Genomic DNA, 25,986 nt, shown 5'->3' with positions numbered 1-25,986 from the left:
CATTACACACAGACTGATGTATTTCAAATGTTTATTTCTTTTAATTTTGATGATTATAACTGACAACTAATGAAAGTCCCAAATTCAGTATCTCGGAAAATTAGAATATCAATTAAGACCAATGCAAAAAAAGGATTTTTAGAAATGTTGGCCAACTGAAAGGTATGAACATGAAAAGTATGAGCATGTACAGCACTCAATATTTAGTTGGGGCTCCTTTGGCCTGGATTACTGCAGCAATGCGGCGTGGCATGGAGTCGATCAGTCTGTGGCACTGCTCAGGTGTTATGAGAGCCCATGTTGCTCTGATAGTGGCCTTCAGCTCTTCTGAATTGTTGGGTTTGGCGTATTGCATCTTTCTCTTCACAATACCCCATAGATTTTCTATGGGGTTAAGGTCAGGTGAGTTTGCTGGCCAATCAAGAACAGGGATACCATGGTCCTTAAACCAGGTACTGGTAGCTTTGGCACTGTGTGCAGGTGCCAGGTCCTGTTGGAAAATGAAATCTGCATCTCCATAAAGTTCATCAGCAGCAGGAAGCATGAAGTGCTCTAAAACTTCCTGGTAGACGGCTGTGTTGACCTTGGACCTCAGAAAACACAATGGACCAACACCAGCAGATGACATGGCACCCCAAACCATCACTGACTGTGGAAACTTTACACTGGACCTCAAGCAACGTGGATTCTGTGCCTCTCCTCTCTTCCTCCAGACTCTGGGACCTTGATTTCCAAAGGAAATGCAAAATTTACTTTCATCAGAGAACATAACTTTGGACCACTCAGCAGCAGTCCAGTCCTTTTTGTCTTTACCCCAGGCGAGATGCTTCTGACGCTGTCTCTTGTTCAAGAGTGGCTTGACACAAGGAATGCGACAGCTGAAACCCATGTCTTGCATACGTCTGTGCGTGGTGGTTCTTGAAGCACTGACTCCAGCTGCAGTCCACTCTTTGTGAATCTCCCCCACAGTTTTGAATGGGTTTTGTTTCACAATCCTCTCCAGGGTGCGGTTATCCCTATTGCTTGTACACTTTTTTCTACCACATCTTGTCCTTCCCTTCGCCTCTCTATTAACGTGTTTGGACACAGAGCTCTGTGAACAGCCAACCTCTTTAGCAATGACCTCTTGTGTCTTGTCTTCCTTATGCAAGGTGTCAATGGTCGTCTTTTGGACAACTGTCAAGTCAGCAGTCTTCCCCATGATTGTGTAGCCTACAGAACTAGACTGAGAGACCATTTAAAGGCTTTTGCAGGTGTTTTGAGTTAATTAGCTGATTAGAGTGTGGCACCAGGTGTCTTCAATATTGAACCTTTTCACAATATTCTAATTTTCCGAGATACTGAATTTGGGACTTTCATTAGTTGTCAGTTATAATCATCAAAATTAAAAGAAATAAACATTTGAAATACATCAGTCTGTGTGTAATGAATGAATCTAATATACAAGCTTCACTTTTTGAATGGAAGTACTGAAATAAATCAACTTTGTCATGATATTCTAATTTTATGAGCAGCACCTGTACATTCCTACTGAACATTACAAACTCCAGTGCGCAACTAAGAATACCAGTCTGCAGGTGTCAAAGACAGAAGCTTTAACTCAGGCCCATAAAAACTAGCTGCTGCTCTCAAAGCACATGCAACACTCGTGCCCTGAAGGGCTCTGTGTATTTTTATATACTTATGCAGAACTGGCCTGATTTTCCCTCTCCTCGACAATTTCTTTCTGCTGTTCATAAAGTCTCAATGATTTTTTCCCCTCTTGATATTGCCTAGAGCTGATTTGAAGACTGACAAGCACATACACAGCAGATGGCTGTATAGCTGTAACTTCAATTATATCAAATAGCAATAGCTGCTCATCTTTTTTTGTTTTTAGTGAGACACAGTACAGTATACAGAAAACGCGTTATGATATAAAGATCCACGTTTGCCTATGTGTCTCTGGCTGCAGACTTTGCTTTTATAAAAGTTTTCAACTCATTCTTTACTATGACTGATTTACTCTCTACCTAGTCTGCTAAAAACTTGTATCCCATACCCTTTACAGTTTCTCAAATTCTGGGAACTTACTGTTTATAACAGTGGGTCAGGTCAAGGCACAAAGCCAAAATGTAAGAGAGAATCAATGATTATTTTGAACCATTGTGATGGCTGGCTGGCTCAGTGGATAAGGGTTTGCACAAAGGAAGGAATGGCATGGGATGTAACCAAACAAGTCCCTAGCACGGAGACAGTGAAACATACACTGCACATTATCATGCTGGTATAGGAGCAAAGGGGTGTGTATTGATGGGGATGGGGGTCTGGGGAAATCTGTTTTCAAAGAATACTCTAAAAGGTCTATAGGCTGGAGCATCTGGGAACTAGAAAGTGAGATGCCAAAAGGGCAAAAGCATGCAACGCTCCCAACAAGACGTAGTGCTTTGCAAGATGACAGAACTTTTGAGAGAGAACAGAATTAGAAGATGGAATGGAGAAGTCAGAATTCACACAAAGGTCACAACCAGGAAAATAAAAATGAAATAACAAAGTTTAGGAAAAGTGGCCAGAATTGTAGAAAAACAGAGTGATATGTCATAAACCAAAAAGGGTACCCATGACCAGAGCCAAGAAACACAAGGCACAAATCGTAATTAAAGGGCAGAAAAAAAGTACAGTGTATAGTAAATTCTAATCAAACAATATGAAATGATGCAAAATGTTTTCTGTCACTAACACATAATATTTCATGAAAAGCTGAAAATGTTGAGATGGTGACATAAGGGGCAACCTCTGGGAACCTCACTGCAGCAACTGGATGTCAAATCCAAGTAACCAGTCTACTAAATGGGGACATCAATAAGTAGAACAAGACAGCAACTAAAGAGAACATGAATCATTTTTAACAATGTTAAAAATACAAATAAGCATATTAGTCTCTTGGTTATTGCCAAGGGTAACTTTATTATCCAGGAATGGCAAATTCAACTGCAGTGAAATAATGAACAAAATTAAGGAAAAAAGAGATACTACATAGTAAGATGAAAAGAAAAACAATAACTTACATACAGTATATGAGCTACTGTTCTTGCTGAGCAGCTCTTGACCATTAAATAGTTTAATTGCAGAAGGTACAAATGGCTTCTCATATTAGATTATCTATATTCTGCACAGTGGGACCCTATTGCTTGTTAAATTACAAAAATGAAATTCATAGTGCTGAGGATGAGCAGAATCACTATGGATCTGATGAAGCTTTGTTAGCATAAGGTCTGCCTCTAGCTGTTCACAGACTTTTGATCAGCCCCAAAGACATCTGCTTGGTGCTTTAATCATGCATTGCACAGATTTGTTTTATCTGTTATCCTTATTAGATCAGGGTGGACACCACCTACAGTGGCACTTATAAGACCTTTTTTTCTTTTCTCCAGCATTATCTCCAACCTGAATCTATTAAAGAAGTGGCAACATCTTGGTGACAGCAACATACTCTACTACTTTAGTTACAGTAAAAGATAAGGGTTGACATACTACCACCCTGTGATGGATAAAGCATTTCCAGAAAAAAGAATGGATGGATGTTTTCTGAGAATTTGTCAATCAGCTTTTAATATCTTAGATAAAATTACTTGATTTTTCATTTTTGCCTTGAAGAAGCAGAATAAAATATATTTAAGATGACTGTTTTTTCTGTTTACCATACTTCTCAATTTTGATGTCAACTGCTATTTGCAATTGCAAAATATTTTTTCACCAATACGTTATATATGTACTTTAATAGGCGCAACTATCTAGTACTAGACAGGGCCTTCTTTTGCTATCTAAACAGTACTAGTAGCTGTGCTAACTTTAGTGATGGGTTTGCTACTACTGCCACTGTTGAGCTTGCTGGAAAATTGACAGCCCCTCAGACATGGATTTATCTGATATTGATAAAACCACCAATGCGATTGTTACTAGACTTTTCAATATCTGTTACAGCCATTAACACTTGTACTTCTGCAACTATTTGGTATAACAAATACTGTATGTGGCTGGAGTACAGGATATCGAAAGATGTGATTTTGGCATTTTGGTTATAACCTCATTAAGGACAGAGTCGCTCGTAGATTCAGAGACTGGAAAAGCTTGCATCAAGCAAACTCAAAACATGCATCACATAATACTCATGGGGGTAGTACTTTTTAAATACACTCATTAGAAGGAATGCCAAAAATGGTAAGTCTGCTTGATGTTATACAATGCTACTGTTCAAAACTATAATGGACGTTATTTGGGAATTTGTGTTGCAGTCAGGCTATGGCAGAAAAGCTGTTAAATAATTGATGGTGAACCGGAGCAGTAATGGAAGACTGGTGGAGTGGTGCCATAGTCAAGATTCTGATTAATTTCAAAGTGTCTAAATGCACCAACTGGTGAGGTATCACCCTTTTCTCAGTGATGAGGAAAGCATTTTGCGTGTTCCTACTCCAATGATTGCGGAATGTTATAGACCAACGCCTGAGGGAAAAGCAAGCCGGCTTCCCTGGTGAAAGACCAAGCAGTGAACAAATCTTCACCCTCTGGAACATCATAGAACAGTCTGTCAAGTTCTGTAAATCATTAGCCAACTTTGTCAATTTCAAAAAAGCCTTTGACAGCATCCATTGAGAGTCCCCCTGGAGGATCCAGTGTTCACATGGCATACCAACAGCCTTCCTTATCATCTTCAAAGATCTGTATTGTAGATCAAGCAACAGCATCAAAATCGAAAATGGTCACATGGACTTCTTTGAGATCACAACCAGGGTCAGACAAGGCTGAATTCTGTCCCTGCTTTTTATCCTCAATGCTCTGGACTATTTAATGTGACAAGTAGGGAGGGGCATGCGTTGAAGCCAGTGTTCACTTGACTGATCAAGATCACCTCAGGGACCTGGCCTTCACTGATGACATTGCCTTGCTCATGGAAGATTACATGAAACTACAGGAAGCAATAATTGACCTCAACTGGGAAGCCACCAAAATCAGCCTCAAGATTAGTGGCAGAAAGTCACAAGATCATGAGCATAGATGCAGTGGCCCATATGATGGAAGTGATGACTAGATCGAAGCAGGTGGAGGAAACTGAGAGATTTATCTACTTGGGCAGTTTGATCACCAAAGATGGAGACATATAAGATGATGTTAAGTGCCGCACTGGGAAGGTGACAGCAGTCTTCCGAAGGATGAACAAGATCTGGTCACCTCCATCCATCTTCCTGAAGATTAAGCTTCACCTGCTTACCTCTGCTGTGATTCCTACAGCCATTTATCCCAGTGAACTTAGTGTCTTCCAGAAGAGGTGCCTACGCCGAATTCTCAAGTTCCGACAATCACATCACCAATGAAGAGGTTCTATGAAGAAATGGCTTGTACAAACTCCACATCACTGTCACCCACAGAAGACTCTGACTGGCTGGCCAAGTCCTTCGAATGGAGAATCATCAGATTCCAAAGACGCCAATGACATGGGTACCACCCAGCGCCAAATAACCTAAAGGATGCCTGAGGAACACTTGGAGAAGAATACTGGTACAAAACATGAAGGTGCTGAATAACGGTTGGGAAAAAGCCGAGACCCTTAACAAAGATCAGAAACACTGGAGAACACCTGTTGCGTGATATTCTGCATAGCATGGGAGGATCTAAGTCTAAGTAATTAAGTTAATAAAATCATTCAAAGTAGCCATGAAAAAAAGACACCGTAAATTTGTAGAGGGTGTCTCTGGAAGAAGTGGGAGGTCACGTCTGACCCTGGTAGTAATTCTAGTACATGGCCAGAAAAGACGCTGAGCCAGGGTTTAAGCTGCCTGCAACTTACCTCCTGCATCATGTGTCCACGACTTGGAAGACGCACATGTACTATAGACAAAAGCTTAAATGGTTGAAGGTCATGTGTGAAGGGGAGAGAGAGAGAGAGACGGAGAGAGTGTGTTTGTGTGTGTTAAATTAGGTCATTTTAAGAGCGCTGGGGATAAGTATTTACAGGCCCACAGAGTCATACAACTCAGTAAACATTCAATGAAAATTCATAAAGAGACACTACTGTATATTCAACTCTAATTCTTTGATGAGGATCTGCCAGAAGTTCTATAGCAGTAGTTCTGTAACTAAGTGTTGCGCCATGCATCAAATAATGCTTTTGTATGAAAAATCAGTTTTTCATTTCTTCTTTTTATTAGATCCTACTTCTGCTGCTGGCTGCATCTTTTTATGATAGTTCAAACTGAAATTCAAAGCGTTAATGTCATATGCAATGATAAAGATGGAGGCTGAAGGAGGATAAAAGCACACCTTGGTTTACAAGGCATTTAAGTGTGTCTGTATTTTGCCTGTATGAGATTAATCACACCAGGTTAGAACAGAAATACAGAGAAAGCCTATAACACTTAGCCAACTGCAATGTTTAATTTTGACCTTAAACTTCTAGCATTCAGCAATAAAAAGTTGAAATTTTCTTTTTGTGCTTTCTTGGGGTATAAAGTATACCAATTTCAAGACTAAAATAATAATGAATAAAAATACATAATATTGTGATATTTTCCAAAAGAATTGCATTATTTTAAAATTGTATTGCATTATTTCACAATAATAATTGGGATATTTCATACTGCTGCAATATTCACCAACTGCCAGTGACCCTAAACCCCTTTACTTCTCAGTACATGTAGAATTAAACGTACACCTGTGACTTTTGCGCAGTTCTTGTCATTTGATGGCACGCTATGCACATCCTTAATCTATCCCTCACTCAGCATCACAGGACGTCAAGAGCATGCATGTGCATAACGTTATCAACCACACTAGGCAATATCTTTTGCGTACTAACACAATATGTTTCCGAAATAACACAACAATAATTGCAAAATAACATTTTTATGAGTGTCAGGAATAAGCTTCTGTACATATGGTATAAGCTTTAGATACAGAAAGAAAGATATACGCATATTAGCACAAACCGTAAGTTTTTATTTACACATGTCAACACAACCATTTTTTCTGTATATTTCACAGTACCTCTTATGACCTTTTGTTGAGGAGGACCTTCTCATGCTAATGAGGTACTAAAAAATATTAAGTAAAGAGTCAGAAGTACTAATGAGCTAAAAGAAAAAGACACAGCATGAGATGAATTTCCTGCAGGAAATGCAAAATGAATAGACTCAAGTACCTTGAGACAGAGAGGAAATGGAGGTGCTGCCCTCAACCTTATTTGTGGACTAAGAATTTCTTGTTTATACTTCATGTGCCAGACTACAGTAAAGTCCAATTTGAAATAGATTAATTTTACACCATGAGGTAGGGTAAAGTATTTATTACTGAAAGACCTCTGTGGTTTTAGACATGTCCAAATCACTTGTGTCGGACTGCACGTTCACGTCTCAGTGAACACTACAGAGCCTCTAACCTGCTATAAAAAGTTTGAAAACAATAAATCCAAGTTAAACCAGTCCTGCAGGAATCGACAATTCAGTAAAATTGAGTCATTTCCTATGTGAATGGCATTTTCCCCATGTGTGATTTTCGTCTAAAAAATGGAGACAATTGAAGAACTTGTCCCTGCTCTGTGAGACCCACATCGAATAGCTTCAAAACAATTCATACGACTTCAGTCAAGTGGACAAATGAGCTCAGTAGTAGTAGACTGATGTACTGTGTTATCTATTTATGGATTTAATGAGAAGTGAAGCATTCTTACCTGAAGTAGGGGCCTGAACATCCTCAAAAGCTTGCATATTATAACCTATCTAATTAGCCAATAAGAGGTGTCATTTTGCTTTATTTGTGATAGCATTGACAAAGGAGATCCAAATACAGAATTCTTATTAGAGGACTCATGCTTGCAGCACCATAAGGTAAACAACCCACTTGAGCCTTCTAGATCTAGATAATGTTCAACAATATGGTCTGTGGTTATCTTGTTTTAACACTAGAATCCCTAAAGCCTACCAAAAATGTTGTAATCCTGGGCCACCTTAAATTCCTTCGCACCTCTCCTTTAGTGTCTTTTGTTTTGCAAATGTTTCGATCAGCACAAGGAGTATGCAGGCTGCTATCCCATCCTCGGCTCAAGGCTCTTTATCTGGGTCACATTCATACAAGAAAATGTCAATATTTGAAAACGCTATGCCATTTGAACATGAGTAGTCATTTGAACATTTTTTTTTCGATCTTGCCCATACTCCATGTTTTGGTACACGGTACTGAGAATGCAGACAGGCTAATTCTTAACAACAAATAGTTCTGAGCAGACATCAACCACAGCACCAACTGTGGTCATCACTGCTCTTGTGAAAATAATGGAGATAAACACCATCAACTCAGAGAGGGTGAGGCAATTTCGTTGTACCACGTGAACGTCACTGACAGAATAAAACTGAATGATAAAAAAGCACTAACTTTTATAAGTAGCCAAAATTTACACTGTGTGTTACAGACTCAAAACAAATGAATGTTTTTATTATATTATAGTAATAATAATAGCAGCTCACTACTCAAAACAAGGAGCACCTAGACTCAAACCTGCCACCTTTTGATTATAGGATAGCAGCTCTTACCTCTGCAACATCCAAGAAGACATATTAACTTTCTGTCAATTGACATTTGCGCTTGGGTTTTTAACTCATTGACAGCAATATGTAAATTGAATGATTTTTTTTTCTTTGGTTATATTCTTGAATAAAAGTGCACGTGTTTATTTGATATTTGGACTTCAGTCTTCACACATTATACACTTAATGTCAGCATTTTGTCAATATTATAGTAAGATGAATAATTTTGTGTTTTAGTTATGTGTTCAACATTTCTTGCCTTGCATTTCCTGTCATCCTACATTTACCCAGATGAACAAAAATGAAATATCTGCATTCCAAATAACAATATACGAGGTGTGGCAGAAAAGTAATGAGACTGATTTTTTATTTTTTCAAACATCAATGTTATCCCCTTCAAAGTAGTTCCCTTGGGCAGCTACACACCGATGGAGATGTTGTTCCCACTGTTGGTAGCAGTGCTGGAAGTCTTCAACCGGATGGAGCATCCATTTGTCTGCAATGTCTGGTCTCACGCGAATGACCCTTTTTCTGAGCCTTTCAAGGACGTCTTTATAAAAATTCTCCAAGCTTAACACAAAATTTAATGGCACAACGTTGCTCCAAATTCCGCTGTTCCATTTTGCGTGCCGCACAACCAAAACACAACTTCGCTAATATCAGTCACAAACATCACGTAGTTAACGGAAGGAGTTGAAACTCCTGAAACTAGAGCACAGAGCTATGGGAGGGTACTGATACACGTGCTCTATCAAGGACAACAGCGCAGCGTTGCCAGATCGCTTGCAGTGTTGCCAGTCTCATTACTTTCTGCCACACCTCGGTATTATTTATCCTATAGAACTCCAGGCACCTCACACCCAGATAAAGAGACTCGAACCGGGAGAACTTCAGCTGCTTTGGTCGAGAGATGGATTAGGAGGACGATTGACACATATGCAAAACAAAAGACACTGATGGAGAGGTGCGAAGGAATATAAGGTGGCACGGGATTAAGACTTTTTTAGTAGGTTTCAGAGATTCTAGTGTTAATTAATTAAAAATAGTGATGAGTGAAGTCCATGGTGTTCACTTTGCCTCGAGTTCGGAGAAATCACAGAAGTGTTTGCAAATATTGCCAAACTAGGCAAAATGCATTGAAGTCAAAGGGGAAGGACTAACTGAAATAGATTTGACTGGATTATAATGGTGCAGTCATCTTTAAAGTGTCCCTGAGGGTTAGGAAAACATCTGCCAACTATACTGGAATGATTATTAAGGCCAAAAAGGTGACCTGAGCTGTGCAACAACAGTGCCAACAAACATGCCACTGTGAAATGAAAGAACAAGATGCAGTCAAAGTCACGCAATCATAAATTTTCTCAAAACAAAGCAGAAATGCTGAAAATGTAAAAAATACAAAGGTGTTTTAAAGGCAGAAAATTCAATGTGGCAAGTCATGATTGAAGCCGCTGGCTTGTTCTATTTTTTAAAGTCGTGCTGAAGGCACTCCAAACTGTCTTTGTTGATGCTTTGCACTTTTTCATTTATCAAAATGATAGAAACACTTTGTAAATAGTAATATATTTTTCTTTATTATTATTATTTCATGGAGTCTCCTGTGTTATGGGTGTCAGGCTCCTTTGTTTTTTAGTCTCCACATGGCTAATTATCACATGTAAAAGGCACACGCCTCCTTCTCTTATACTGATTTGGAACTCAAAGAGCTATCTGCACATTTGGAGTCAAGCAGAGATAACTCATTATTTATGTTGTATATGTTTCATAAAAATAAACTTTTGAGAACCTGCATTATTTACTTATCTCTTCTACAACTAAGTCCCAAAGAGTCTTAATGCATGATCAGCACTGTATACCCAGGGGGCAGTCCCATCCAATGCTGGCTTTTACAGCTTTGTGGGATGCTGTGCTGGCCTCGCAAAGCATTATGGGGCGCTGGGGAAAAAAAGTTCTACTAAACTAGCTAAATTTTCAGTAAATAATTCGACGAACAAAGGCTGAATGCAGCAAATTTGCTTCAAATTAATGTTTTAACAAAATTGCTGATCAACACTAACAATTAATTCATTAATGAACTCACACCAAGAAATTTATTTTATGATTGTATGATTCTTTTCTTGTTATGGGGAGGAGCCATATTAAACACAGCTACAACATTTTGAGTTGATGACATTGTGTAACTGTAGAAGGCATTCCTATCTCTATAATCTTTCCAGACAAATCCTATCCTGTTCAAATCCATGGTAAAAACTACTGGTGTTGTGTGACAACTGTGATTTTACAGACTTATGTCCTGAAAGCATATCCCACCTGTTATTATTATAACTAAGAAAAAATTCAAGAAAAAATAAAATAGCTAAACATACCAGAAAATAAACAATGGAAAAAAAACGTGAGTATTCTAATAAAAACAGAAATGTTATTCCAGTCCCTTTTTAAGAAGTGAGGTTTTCAGGAGACCTACTATGAAATGTTTCTAGGACTACATATGTATTACAAACATACACTCATCAAGGTGATATAAAGTGAGCTCATTTACATATGAAGCTGGATTTTCTCCAGGTGCTAATGTGCAAAACGAGCCACAGATACAAATAATTAAAGCAGAAAAATTATTTGGAGACAGTAAGATCAAGACATTTCAAATAACCACAGTAAGAAAACAATGTGCGTCTGGGCTCCTGCAATGATATTCCAAAATATGGCAGGTTAGAAATAGGACTTGTTCATCTGAAAGCGTTTTCAACAGACTAAATAACTCTTAATATTGTTTTATTATCTTTTCAGGGAGGCAAAGTACCTTAATTCCTTAATGTAATCTTTTTATCTTCCCAGATGACAGTCATAAAAAATTCACGATGACTCAAGTATACCACAGATGTATTACAGTATGTGGTTCCAGCTACTGCCTAAGGTAAAATTTGAATCCTCTATTATTAACATAACTTATTTGAAAAACTCACAGCTAGTCTAAAGATTTGTTCAAATTGTTTGTACCATATGCCATTTGATCTCTGATACATCCAGAAAAAGCTAAACGAGTGTCAAGTATGCAGAGTTCCTAGAGATACTGTACACTGCTTTTCCAAAATTGCATATTGCCTTTTTATCATGGTGTCTTTAAATATCACATCTTACCGTGTCCCTTACAGTCCCAATCTGTTAGATTCTTGTATCACACAAAGTACATCTTGATGTCTAATCCGCTCAAGTCTTAGCATGCTGCACCACAAGAGCTCACACAGATCTCAGCACGCTGTGCCAGAGAACTTCATAGTCTGGACCTGTCAGATCTCGGTATGCTGAACATGTGCACCTTAAAGATTGATGCAGTTAGATCTTAACATACCCCCTACAGACTTCACATCTAGGAGAACCTCATTCTAGTCTGTCTTTCATGGATTCCCTATTTCTATCAGAACCAGCACAGTTTGAAGGCTAAATTCAGGTTAGAGTTTGAAAAGAAAAATAATTTAATTGTGGAAGGTCATTGGAGATGCATTTTTGTATGATGCCATTATTACAGTTAGCCTCTAAAGGAGAAACAGCTGGCCTCCTGCCAGTTAAAGAAGTGTTTTTAACTGTGTCCTCCAAGTAAATATAAAGAATAGTTTGATAGATCAGAGTAGTTCTGTTTTCAGACTAATCCAACCAGATACAGAATCAAATACACTAAGTACAAGAAGGTTTAAGAAATGACACGACAAAATCTTATTCTAAAGCCATTTTCTATTACAGAATAACACATCATAAATAAAAACTACAACTTCACAGAATGAGGGCTTAAAAAACTGTTATACTCAGAATGTAAGTGAGCATTTACTTTTGACCTATAAACCTCGTCAATACATAATGAGACAAGACCTGAAACATGTTGATCTGTGGACTTTTATATGCATTACTACAATCTAAGATGAAAGCTGACGGGAACAAACGCCCTAATTGTATTTAGTTTCCCTGCACGTTAAAAGGATGCCCAGTTAGGTTTACTATATAGCCCTGCAGTCGAGACCTTAAAACACTTTTGAATATTCCTTTTGTGAAATATTTTTCTGTTTTACAGGGCATCACATTTATTTTTGTTTTCTTTCAAAGTGATCCCAAAATAACAGTTGGTGTCTCAAGCAAAAAAAATAAACAAATCTCAAAATAAAACACGAATCAAAGCTAGATTTTGAGAGTAGCTGCCAACCTTGCAAGGACTCCTTTGCACGTGCCAACTCCTGCTCTTTCTGCGCCAGCTGCACCTTGAGTTCGGTGGCAGAGAGGATCTCAGCTGACTTGCCTCCGTGTGAGTCTTCCAAGTCCTTGGACAGCATCTCCTTCATCTGACGGAGCAGGTGCACTTCATCCTGGAGCTGAGCCACCTCCTCTCGTAAAAGCACTGCCAAAAAAGAGGTTCAGAGTGTTAGATGAAGTTGAAAGTATTCAGAGGCTCATTCGGACTGGTGACATTTCAAAGCAGCCCAATAATATCTATTAAAAAAGAGGAAGCACAGTCAAAATGATCATCCAAATCGTTTTTCTTGCTTTTTTTTTATTCTTTAAACCAAAATTAGTTTCTTCTGATGCTCCCACCTGCACAGCAGATGGCACAGACTTCGCTGGAAAAAAACAGCAAATTAAAAACAAAGTACTGTTAGGTAAATCTGAAAACTGAACCCAGAGAGAGCGACGCAGCAAAATTAGCTAAAGTGGTTAAAGGAACATGAGAACACTCAGTTAACGACAGTGAACAGAATCTCCTTTGTCTGTAGCAAAACTGCCGGGTGGAGGTGCCTAAAATCATTGGGAAACGTAGCCCAACAGCCACAATGCATTTTTGTGCTTCAATTATTTGCCTCTTCTTTGACACAGATAAAACTTTTTTTTTTTCCAAGTTTGTAAATCTAGTAGGTAAGTCCGTCCCTTAAAATTTCTCCAGACATTCCTCTCCATATATATTGACCCAAAGCTTAGCAAAAAAAAGAAAAAAAAAAAACCCTAAAAAAGACCAATTGTGTAGATGTACGGTGAGGTCGGCAGAGCATGGCATTACTCTGGGGCCTGAGGGAGATGGAGGCCGGGATTTAGGCCTAACCTTAGTTTTATCATTGTTTGCTTAGTTTGAAATTCAGTTTACAAGTTACAATACAAATTTAACAAATAATATTTTAAATGAGAATACTACAAAAAAATAGAAATGCAACACTGACATAACAGCAAACATGTTGTGACATTTAGGTTTGAAGCACCAAGGTATGCATCATGTTGATTTTATATTTTGTAGACAACCCAATTTAAAAGAAATGCTGACCACTGCCTGCACCTGTAACAGCAGAGGGGCTTGTTCATTCTAAGACAGATGTGCTCTTCACAGAATGACCCAAGATGGGGCCATGCTAATGTGCCCTGGTACACAATCATACAGAAGACCTGCTTCCTTAATCAGAGTTTAGGTTTTGAACAACAAGGTTTTGTTTCCACCATCATGCACAATGATTCACATGTCTCACTCCAGCACTACTCCAGTTTTTTGCTGATGTTTGAGATGTCCCTTTTGTGTTGTCATTTTTTGCCACTGAAGTCAAAATGATATATATGATTCATTGTATCTAAGCAAGCAGGGTTTAGTTTATGATCAAAAAATCTATAAAAACCGAACCACATTACAAGGCAACTTTCTAATTGTTCAAAAACAGTTTTGAATAACAACACATGTATTACAGGAGACATGGATAAGCCAAAACCTGCCAAGGGTTATGTTAAAATAATTATTATTGTCGATTTTACTTTTTGTTATTATATCAATGCACACTTTACAAGTCAGTGAAACAAACCCTAAATTTACTTGTAGCTCATCTGTATGTTTCTCCAGGCAATGCTTTATCTTCTAGCATCAATAACACAAAGGATATGGCTATCCACATTACCCTGCACTTGCTTTTTAGACAAGATTCTGAGTTGTTCTGTAAATAAGTGGCTTTGTGTGACATCTTCTGTGTCTGTATGGATTTTACATTGAAGAACACTTGATGTTGTCTGTATCAAGAGAGGGGCCATAACTAAAGCATTTGCTGTAGACACAGGCAGGCAATTTGGTGTAGTGGGTAAAATGTTGGACTTTAAGACACAAGGTTATCTGTTCATATTCTACCTCCAATGTGAGGCCCTGAACGGGTCACTTAACCTGTCTGTTCTCCAAATGTAAAACACATACATGCAAGATATACATACTATAGATCTGTACTTACAAATCTTAACAGTATATCTACGAAACTAAGAAGGCAATAGTAAGACAATCTTCATCCATCCATCCATCCATTTTCTAACCTGCTGAATCCGAATACAGGGTCACGGGGGTCTGCTGGAGCCAATCCCAGCCAACACAGGGCACAAGGCAGGAACCAATCCTGAGCAGGGTGCCAACCCACTGCAGGACACACACAAACAGCACACACTAGGGCCAATTTAGAATCGCCAATCCACCTAACCTGCATGTCTTTTGGATTGTGGGAGGAAACCGGAGCGCCCGGAGGAAACCCACGTCTTATTTGAAAAAAAAAAAAAAAAAAAAAACAGTGGGATAGTATATATTAAAAACAGCCTTTTCAAGATAAGACAGCACCAACAATATGCTATCTTAGCAGTAGGTATTCTGGCTGATACTGTAGCTTGATGATCATTCAAATAGTAACATGTGCTATGCAAGGGCAAGATAAGTCAAAAAGAGGACTACACAATGAGGCACTGATGGAGACCGATTACATCGTTATAGGTGGACAGATAGACAGACAGAGAGGCAGTCATTGCCATGAACAAAAAAAGGCAAAAAAGACATATATAAATAAATATCAGTCAGAAAGGTTAGCAGTAGCATATACACAGCCACTTGCTCTTTTTTAACCCAAACTTCCCTGCTATAAAAAAGCAGGCAAAAAATGTACAGGAAATTGATCAAAACCTTAAATGTACCAAAGGTTAAAACCGGATTATCAATGAAACAGGCATCAAAACCACAGTACTAGGCAAGACTCTTAGTCAAAAAATGCTTGCTATAATTCCTAAACCAAAAATCACTAGAAGAGGCAGATGCACTGAAAAACAGTAAAACCAATGTCAGATGCCAGTGTAGTGTGAACTTTTAAATCACTGTGCCATTTATGTCATACAACACAACTTCTGGGTCATGCCTTTAAGCAACTGCACATCGCAGTGTGGCAACAGGACCACAAAATGGTGGTGTAAATGGTAAAACAAACTGACATTGTAATAATTCAAAAACACAATGATTACAAAATGTAACCTATGTCCAGAGGTAGCAATTTATAAAATCAGCCATACAGGGGGATTCTCTGAAGTCCAAAACCCTACAATTTGTCAAATAACCCTGATACAAAATTTCATACAAAAACAGCAAAATTTTATTTCTGAATCTTGATAGATAGATAGATAGACAAACAGTAGAGAGAAAAGTCACATTAATTCAAACCATTGAGCATTTATTTATACACATATTAAATGAGAGACTGAATAATTTTTAAAGTTAATAAAATATTTTTGATAACTGCAAATAGAACATAACTTGCACAGGCTGTTAAGCAAAAATAAGGAAATTCTCATTTTTGATGAGAAAGGATGAAGCATTTTTTCAACTATTTGATGGAATGCAAACTAACTGTAGAAATTCACAAGCTTGTTATGCTGGGCTGTCAAGCATAAACATGGAAGATCTTGGTGGGAGTCACCATGGCAATAGTTTGACAAGCAATGCCTTAAGAGAACTTGATGGACCAATTCCAGTTCAACTCTTCCAAGTACTGTAGAAGTTGTGACTGAGCAACCTCCAACATATTCAAGCAGAAACTCCCACTTAATGGGAACTTCCTGGTATTTAGATAAGCCTTCTCACTAATTCATTTGGGGGGTGTAAATCATGGTGTAAATCAGACACAATGAAGTTGGATTAGCAGTACTTAACAAAATATATCAGTGATTTCCACTGAGACTCGAGTGGAAGATTTAAACAATTTAACAATAATAAAAACTCAAAATGGTTCAGCCTTTTTTTCTGCTTTGCTCATTATATGGCAGGAAACCTTGGCATAATGTTCACTTACTTATCCTAAAAGCAGCAAAATACAGATTTATATGAATACTTTTGTAGATGTAAGTATTATTATTATTATTACTACTTACAGCTGTTTAAAGTCCTTATTCAAAAAAACGGTGAAAGGTATTTAAAGAATTATGAAATATTTAATATGTGCATCTGCTATTTACCACAAAAATAATGAAATGAACACTGGTCAGTCTTGTCAAGCTGGTGGTTTGTACATTAGATCTATAATAAGGAAAACAGAGCTAATCTCACTAATCTTCACATACAATTTCATTGTCTGCCTTTCTTTCTCTTAAAGCCTTTTTAATGGCAAGAGGAACAAAGGCTAAAACTAAAAAAGACATGAACTCCAGTATTCACTGCCTCAGGGGATCTCTCTCAAACAGAAGGCCATGGATATAGGTGCACCATGACACAAAAGAGGCTTTATTATATGGCTGTTCATTCACGTGGGGATTTTCAGAGGTTAAAATTGAGTGCTCCACACCCACAGCTCTAAGAAGGCAATCGGAGTTAAGAGCTGTGATGCATCCTGGGAGAATCAGCTGTGCACTTCTACCCGAAGCCCGTGCTGGTAAACTGGCACGTTAGCCTGTGCTAGTATGATTGATGGACATGTGTTAGTGATGCCAAACAAGTCTAAATGCTGCCTGAAAGCAAAAGTAAAGTGGCTTCTATACGATGTGGGTCAGAATAGCATAAAATTGTTACACCTGTTTTAGAACCAAGGATACTGGATATGTTAGGTGGTAGTGCTATCTTTTTGGTTCCAATAATTATAATTAATTAGTGTGTAAAGAATTAAATATATGATAAATGTACAAAGCTTCATAAGCTCTTCATTTAACAGGAGATCTAAAGTCTAGTTGTTGTGTGTTTTATCTCATTGATATGTTTCACTGTATAAATACAATCATTACAAAGGTTTTAACCTTTTTAAATACAAATGATGTCCATGAACAAAACATGTCATTCTATACACCACTCTATTATTTTTTATTAATTTTATTCTTTGAGTGCACTTCTATAATATCAACACAGACATATTGCTGGGCACTGGGTGGCAGCTTTGGCATTCCAAAATAACGTGCACTTGAGGAGAACAAAAAAATCACTGCACTGCAGAATCTTAGTAGGAACTGCATTATGAGTGCCCCTCGATGACCTTAAAAGTTTCACGGAGGACAAAAAAAGACATGGGTTTCTTTCTGCTTAGAATGCCCAAGAAGGCCACGCTTTCACTCTACAGCACATTCTGTATGTGTTGCTATAACTTGTTATCAAAAAATAAAATGCAGATTTGTTTTAAATTTAGTACTAAATAGTGAATATGACAATCAGTAAGCTAAACAGAAAAGCCATTTGAAAAAAAATATAGAAAATGTAAATGAGCTCTAAATTATATTTTCAATCAATTTACTTCTCTGTAGTGCTGGGATATTTAAGGAGAAGCCAGAGCAGAAACTGCAGCATATTTCCTTACTCAGATGCAAACATGTAAAAGGAGAGGAATAACCATCAACTCGGGATCTGAACACTGACATGTATGGCAGTCCTTCAAAAAAGTCATTTGCTTCTACTTAACTGCCCCTTATAACTTTTTATTCAACTTGTGTGATGCAAGACATTACCTTTGAAAAGGGGACTGAAAATCAAAAGACTCAAGGGTGGTCATTAATAATGGATCTCCTGAGGTTATCATGATGGATGTGAGGAGTCTGGCCACAAGAATACAGATGGAATATTAAAAAAAAAAGTTTCACTTTACTAGATGAACAGAAAGGACCAATATTCAAGTTCTAAGCAGAATCCAGGTGACTGAAAAGTGATGCACAGGGTGTGTTATGATTGGTGCTTTTCATTACATTTTAGGGGATTTCATGTATTTTGAACAAACAATGCCTCTATTTTGTTTGTTTTTGATTAACCTGAAGAATTTAATTCTGGCCTGTGTCTTAATCTAGAAGAGTTCCTGAATAAGCTGAATAATTTTGCTGTTATGCTGCAGTGGCATTTTGTTTAGTTACTTGTGCCACAATTTTGAGACATTAGAATACTCTAAGAATGCGTGACATCATGGGAGCAACAGTATAAAGGTCGATCCATGCACTTCTGGGGGGACCTGAGAGTTGGATAAAACCAGTGAGTGTATTTACACATGCTTGAATACTTTGGCTATACATAGAAACCTGGTTTCTAAAATGCCATGTAAACTCTAATTCCAGTTAGAGTTCATTACAGAGTTCATGTGCTGCCTTCACACTTGCTTTCGGCAACCACAGACAGAAGCGTCCATACTGATACATTTTTTGAGGAAATACTCGGGTGATCGCATTATTCCTTCTCCTGGTTAAAATAATCTGTCTCAATACTCCAGAAATTTCTATATTTATGTTGATGCGTTGAACATTCTGTGCTAAGCTTAGCAGCATAATCTTGGGAGCAGTGTTGGCGGTAACATGTTAAAGGTAATGTGTATTAAGTAGTCTGGTTACTTTTTACAATAATGAGTAACCTAATACAATAATTATTTTATTGAAGCAGTAATATGTGTGTTATTATTATCCCAGCAGCACTGGGTGTAAGGCAAGCAGCACATGTATTAGTACACTGGTCCTTTGCAGAGCTCAGCTACACAGCCAAAAAGAAAATAGTGTGCTGGTACAATCCGGTAACAGAAACTTTATTAATAAGTGTCAGTTTAGTTTTAATCCAGCTAACTGCTTTGTATGTGTTCGAACAGTGTGATCAGGTGATGCATCTGCCAATGTTCATAGTGCAAATCATCGGTACCTCAGGCCGCAGATATAAAAAGAGGATTGATGTTACTTACTTGTACATGAAGGGTAAACATACTTAGAAAACATTACCAGCTTTGTGCTTGTTTGGATCCATGATGACGTTTAACTCTTTTTTTGCACAGTTTAATGACAATGGAGCATTTTGCCAAAGGAGAACTCCAGAAGCATGCGTGTGCATGTAAATGGAAGTTTTTAAGAAACCAGGTTTCTGCCTTAACCTGATTCGCTCCATATATCGGTTTTGTGTGCACATGTAAATGCACACTCAGTGATGGTTTAAGCTACAAAACACATCCTGGTTAACAAACTTCCTTTTGGTATTAAGATCTTTGATCTATAATTAGCAATTGGAACTTGATGACAGATTGATTAGGCTTTGGTAATGACATTGGCTTGACTCCTGATCCTTTCCATTATTTAATTCTCACTTTCTCCTTCTGAGTCAATACAGCGATACTTATGGCGTTATTTCAGTGCCACTATTCTGAGTGCACGTAAAAAAATATTGCAAGTGCAAGTGTTGCATTTTGAGGAGAAATTTATTTTGAGCGTACAAAAGCTGAATTTGAGTGAACAAAATTCATTGCTGCGTGCAAAAAATGTATTTCAGTGTTTGCGCTTATCCATATACACACACACAATAGCACCTCCTCTCGCTCAGTTTTTCATTTGCGCTTGCGCAATGTGTTGCTGCGCTCACAACATTCTCTGCTGCGAGCGCTCAACTCTCTGTACACCGTTATAAGTGTGCCACAAAACCAACCAATCACAGACTTGGTTTCAAAAATTCTGATTGGCTCTTACGGTTTTCAATCAGCTGCTGTTCAGTATTCGACGACATAAAAGAGAGCTACTCAAATATAATTTGGAGAGTCAGTTGGCATGGTTGTATAATGCAACTACATTATACTACACCAACGATAGTCTTAACAAATAATATATTTTAAAATAAAATAATTAAAGATATTATCCGCAAATTGGGGTTTAATTGAGTTTAGCTGGATTTAGCTACATTTCGGACTGTTTCCGGAATGCAGCAGCTAGCGAGCTGATTGGAGACCGTAAGAGCCAATCAGAATTTTTGAAACCAAGTCTGTGATTGGTTGGTTTTGTGGCACACTTATAACGGTGTACAGAGAGTTGAGCGCTTGCAGCAGAGAATGTTGTGAGCGCAAGCAACACATTGCAGCAAGCAAATGAAAAACTGAGCGAGAGGGGTGCTATTGTGTGTGTGTATATGGATAAGTGCAAACACTGAAATACATTTTTTGCACGCAGCAATGAATTTTGTTCACTCAAATTCAGCTTTTGTACGCTCAAAATAAATTTCTCCTCAAAATGCAACACTTGCACTTGCAATATTTTTTTACGTGCGCTCAGAATAGTGGCACTGAAATAACGCCATAGATACTAAAGCAGAAGCACACATCACAGCAACGATAGTGTAGTTTGCTTCATTGTCTGCAAGTTGATCCATTTATGAAAAGTCCATATTTCCAAGTCAGTAAGTACAAGTATTCTAATATAACTTGGAATATTAATTCTGAAAAGTTCCACTTAGGCATGTACAAGCAGAAAGATGTGTTTTAGCACAGCAACAACATACAACTTACTGGACAAGCAGACTGCAAGGCACAGCATGGCTATGGCAAGAGCTACGCTTACTAATGCTCCCATGGGCCTGGCTGATAGCTAGCTATTAAAATGCCACGGAAAGTTGTCTGAACAACACATCTGTCATAATATCAAAAGTAAAGAGATTACATGCAGGAAACCAATAATTCTTCTCAGTGTTTTAGACATTTTATTACTGTTCAACTAATGTTTCATCTCAAGAGGACCATTCTGTGAGGCTTACTCCCATGTACTGATAATTAGCTGCCCATTGAATCTCCTGCCTTCAAGGACAGTTTAAAGGTATATACAAAAATAAATACCATATGCCATTTTTCTCCCATGCAGACTGTAGTGGCTCTACCTCTGGATAAATTCTGCATTCTGGAGGCTGGATTCTGTCAAGTGCACCTGGTACAAGAATAATGAGGCAATAGGTGTGAATATAAATGAGTGCTTGATCATAGATCAGTGTTTCATTTGTCATCAGTAATGAGAATCTAAGCTACTAGCTTCAGATTCATTCTCTGTACATTTATCAATAGTTTTATTGATAACATTAATTATGATGAAGAAGAGTGTCAGAAAAAAGGGGATTCCCTACATCCAAATAGAAAATTAAACTTGATTTAGCACTCTCCTATAATAAGGTTTTGCACTACTTGATAGCTGAATACTGATTAAGATGCACAGCTAACTAATGTAGAGACAAACTAAAGCTTAGCTGGATCACTAAGCAGAACAGGAGAACATCATCACATACACAGGAAAATGCTCAAAGTGCACAACAGATGGTCACTCTGAGTTACAGGGGACACCAAAGGAGTGCCTGAACGACACACGAGATGCTGAACTAGTGTAGCGAGCCAAAAATATCCCCAAATTGTGAAGGAAAAAAAGGTCACTTTATACTTTCTAATATATTCATGTTCAGTACTTCCTTAATTTTACACTACGCCCATCTGAACAAAACAAGTAATAAAATAATAAATAAATAAAATAAATAAGTAAATAAGCTGGGTGACTGCAGGGGTCCCTAAAGAACATAGCATGCTTTGTGGTTTGGTCACTGGACTGAAACCCCATTGTACGAGAGGTTACTAATGATTTACAATAACATAAAGCAAGTGAAGGAGCACACATTTAGCTGATGGGTTACAATAATGTATTTGAATTTGACAAAGCTGTCATCAGGAAAACACATTACAGGCTGAAAGTGCCAGCACCATCACCACCATATCATCATATACAGTACTTCAATTCCTTCTTTTTGTACTGTCTACAAGAGAGACACAGACATTAGTTCACAACAAATATTTCCTCAAATGTATGCAACTGAGATGCAGGGCAATCTTCAGATGATGCTAAATTGGATCATTCTTCATTTGGAGCAAAAAAAATAAAAATGGAGAAAATTATTACAGAAAGAAGGAGAAATACATGTGCTACCTTCAAGTCGGTTTGATAAAACACTTTACTTATTTCTCCAGTGCTGTATAATTATCTTTCCACAGGATTCCATCTTAATCAGTGTGAAGAAAGTGGAGTGGTGATGACATCAGGTATGTAATTATCTCACCACCTCACTTATCCATTAAATGTCATTTAAATGAGGAACGTAACTTTTGCTTCTTAATAAAGCTGCAGTCGAGTATCTTGGTATTCGGAGGGTCAAATGACAGCCTTTTGCATTGACTCTGGAAAAATTAAAGAAGCAGGCAGAAAATGAAATACAATGTGAGGTCTGAATGCACAAGGCCAGAAGATCTTTAGAGGAATTCTAAATATAAAGAGAAGCAATGGGAGAAAAAACTGAGGGCTGCAGTGCTAGTCATTTCCAGTCCTATGGCTCTGCTGCTTATCACTCATCCCTCTTCTCTGCTCCTTTCTACCTCTGGGACTGTTAAGTGGTGTCAAACTCATTTTTTCAAATGAATTAATATGAGTATGAAATAACTGTTGGGGATGGAATCACATGGGTGTTATATGCATAAATGAATGAATCTAAAATGACAAGGCAGCAGGAAGGGAGGCAATAAACTGCAATGGGATTTTCAAAAAGTGAAAGCTCAGAGATGTTTGCAAGGCAAATAAAATTAACTTTAGAGGCAGGGGCATGGTGGGCAACAAATAACCACATGCATAAGTTGTACTATTTTTCTCATGGGGCATATTGAAACAAATCAGATAAAAGTACTTCAAAATGATCCTGCATTATGGAAAGAAGCCATAAACATTTAGAAGAATGTGACAAGAATTTAAAAGTAAAAGAAAGGATTTAAGAATTAATTTTCTCTGATAAAGCTGATGCATACATCAGACCCGACATGACCTGACTGAACTCAGTGTCCTCATAACCTAACATGTTGCTGCACACCGTGTGCTTACCTACCTATTCACTAACTTTGCTGTTGTGTATGCAAAACAAAATTGCTGTTTCTCAAAAGAAGCCAAACATGGTCACTAAATGACAAACTCATGTGAGTTTTTGCAAAGTGGCTCTATGGCCATAAGGTGTGATACTGTACAAAGCCTACAGATCAGGTTAGTCTGAACTGCCTTTCGGTTTGATTGATTTTGAAGTGCCACTGAACAATCAAAGGGTCATGTTAACGCATTTTACCTTGGCATAAAAAAAAAGATTAAAAGCATAAGCTTCAACCTATCAAAGAATCACATACACCTGTCACATTATCCACCATTACCCACTTTAATCTTAGCAGAAAGTCTCTGATATTTCTATAGAAACAATATCAAGATAATATCATTTTTGGAGACATTGCTCGCACCAGTAGATTCAGGGAGTTTCTACCCAGCGGTGTGGCCGCTGAACAGTTAATCTTAAGAACAAATATTGTAACATAAGAAAAAATGTACTGTATATACAAAGCATCTGTAAATATGTATTTTATATGTTGCATGCTAAGTACGGAGTACTTTTTTTAGATTTTTTTGTTTTATATATTTGTCAGCTGTCTGACGACACATGCTAAGTACACATGGCAATAAACTTGGACTTGAGTATAAGATGAGAAAGAAAGTTGAACCTTCAGGGAACTTTAACTGTGAGACATATAGTTTAAGATAACATAAAACATTAAACTCACTGTTGTATGAAAACAACAAGCAAAAAATATTTTCTATTTTATTAATACAAGAAAAATAAAACTATAAAACTGAATTAGTATTTATCACGCAATTGCAGTTAAGTCAACAAATATTCCTGAACGCACCAGTAATTAAATGCATTCTGAAGAAATTTTGTAAAATAACCATGTTTAATTAAGCTTCTAAAGAAAAATGCAATCAATATACTGTCAAATTCAGAACAAGTCAGAAAAACAGCAAGAAGGAAAGAAAGGAGAGACTCCTGTGGCCCTGTCTTTAGTTTAACTTGCTGCTGTTTACCATGTGGGGTCAATATCAGCAGCGCAGAGTCTAAAATGGACATGACTAGCAGAGGAATATCGTCAAACCTGCACTAAACAGTCAGATGACACTCAAACTAACTCAGTGAATGGCTACTCTGTTGTGGTTTGATGCTTGTAAACTGTGTACTTCCTTTTATGTCTGATTACTGGATAAAAGTAGAACCGTAAAGTTATTATTATACAATAGCTACTATGTTTCAAGGGATAAAAATTACAGTACAACTTTCAAACACTTACCTAATGTATTAAGCAGGTATGAGAACACTGTTGTGCTTTATTATTACTAATGTGTCATGGTGGCACATCTCTAGGTCTAGTAATAGCCCGTGAGGCGTTTGCATGTTCTTTCCATGTCATTCATGCATGTTACACAATTTAGACTCCACAGTAAAAGTAAGGACACAATGTGAGGTAGCTTGGGTTATTTTAGCCTTACACTTGAGGTTCCAATTATGGGCTTTAATTCTCTAGAAATGTAAAAACTGGAATATGGATAGATGAATATTTTTGTTAATTCATCAATAACAAGGCATGTACTCACCAAAAAGATCAAGGTATACCAATATAGTTACTGTAATGCATACCTCAATTCAAATAGATTTTAGTGCAAGAAAGATAGCTATTAGCTGTTAAACTGCTTGTTTAACACTTAATGAGGAATAATTTAAACAGAAAGGATTTCTGAAACTATATACAATGAATTTTAGAAGTTAACAGCCTTCTGAATATGCTGTGAAATGTGAAATATACAGTAAATAAAGGATTGATTGAATAACCTTTAGTTCAATTTCCATGTTAGAATTACATTAAAGAAACTCAAACACCATTTATGAGGAGAAAGAGTTTTACTGTCATCCTTCAGAGAGTGCAATATGTAACACAAATCAACAGTGAGTGCATCATTGTCTGCTGCCGTTATAAAGCATGGCTTAGTCTAAGGGACTGGCTCCTGACTTGCATTTGATGTTAATGGTGTAAATCTCTGCTCCTTGAGACCCTTTAATGTGGGAAATGGACTCAGAACATGGATGAATGATTACAAATTCAAAGGCAGCACTGACAGCTGTGTGGGGAAAAAAAAAAAAAACTAGAACTTCATTTACTACCTTATTTAATCATTATTTACTATGCAATTTCATAGTTAATAGATAGAAAATTATATCTTCATCCTCAGGTACATTTTGACTGAAATTATTCAGAAGTGTGTGTTTTGCAGCATCACAGTCTTCAGGAGGCACACACTTCACTCAGTCCATGTTGTTTTTGCTCTTGCAGACATTTTGTCCTTAATTCCTTCAAATACAGTGCTCATCCTCACAAACTATGAGAGAACGGCAGCCCAGCAGGGCCCTGGCTTGCCATTTGTTTATGACATTTACATTAGTGTTCTTCAGGCTGACCGCCCGTTGATCAAAATAGCCAATTTGCAGAATAAAAGCCACACAAAAACTATTTTTTTTTTCAGCATCTGCTTTTCTAAGCTC

General features: G+C 37.5%; 1 protein-coding gene across 7 annotated transcripts in view; it reads right to left on the bottom strand.

Annotated features, from left to right (window-relative positions):
- Nucleotides 1-25,986, bottom strand: part of LOC120530889 (kazrin-like) — a 690,431-nt gene that overhangs the window by 140,291 nt on the left and 524,154 nt on the right. For all 7 annotated transcript variants that reach the window (XM_039755646.1, XM_039755649.1, XM_039755647.1 and 4 more), the window contains one exon: nucleotides 12,748-12,939. In XM_039755646.1, coding sequence (XP_039611580.1) covers nucleotides 12,748-12,939 — 192 coding nt within the window. The remainder of the gene's footprint in view (nucleotides 1-12,747; nucleotides 12,940-25,986) is intronic.

Source organism: Polypterus senegalus, chromosome 6 (genome assembly GCF_016835505.1).
Source record: "Polypterus senegalus isolate Bchr_013 chromosome 6, ASM1683550v1, whole genome shotgun sequence".
In the NCBI taxonomy this organism is placed as follows: domain Eukaryota; kingdom Metazoa; phylum Chordata; class Cladistia; order Polypteriformes; family Polypteridae; genus Polypterus; species Polypterus senegalus.
The sequence above is the reverse complement of the archived record's forward strand: the minus strand, read 5'-3'. Positions and strand labels throughout refer to the sequence as shown.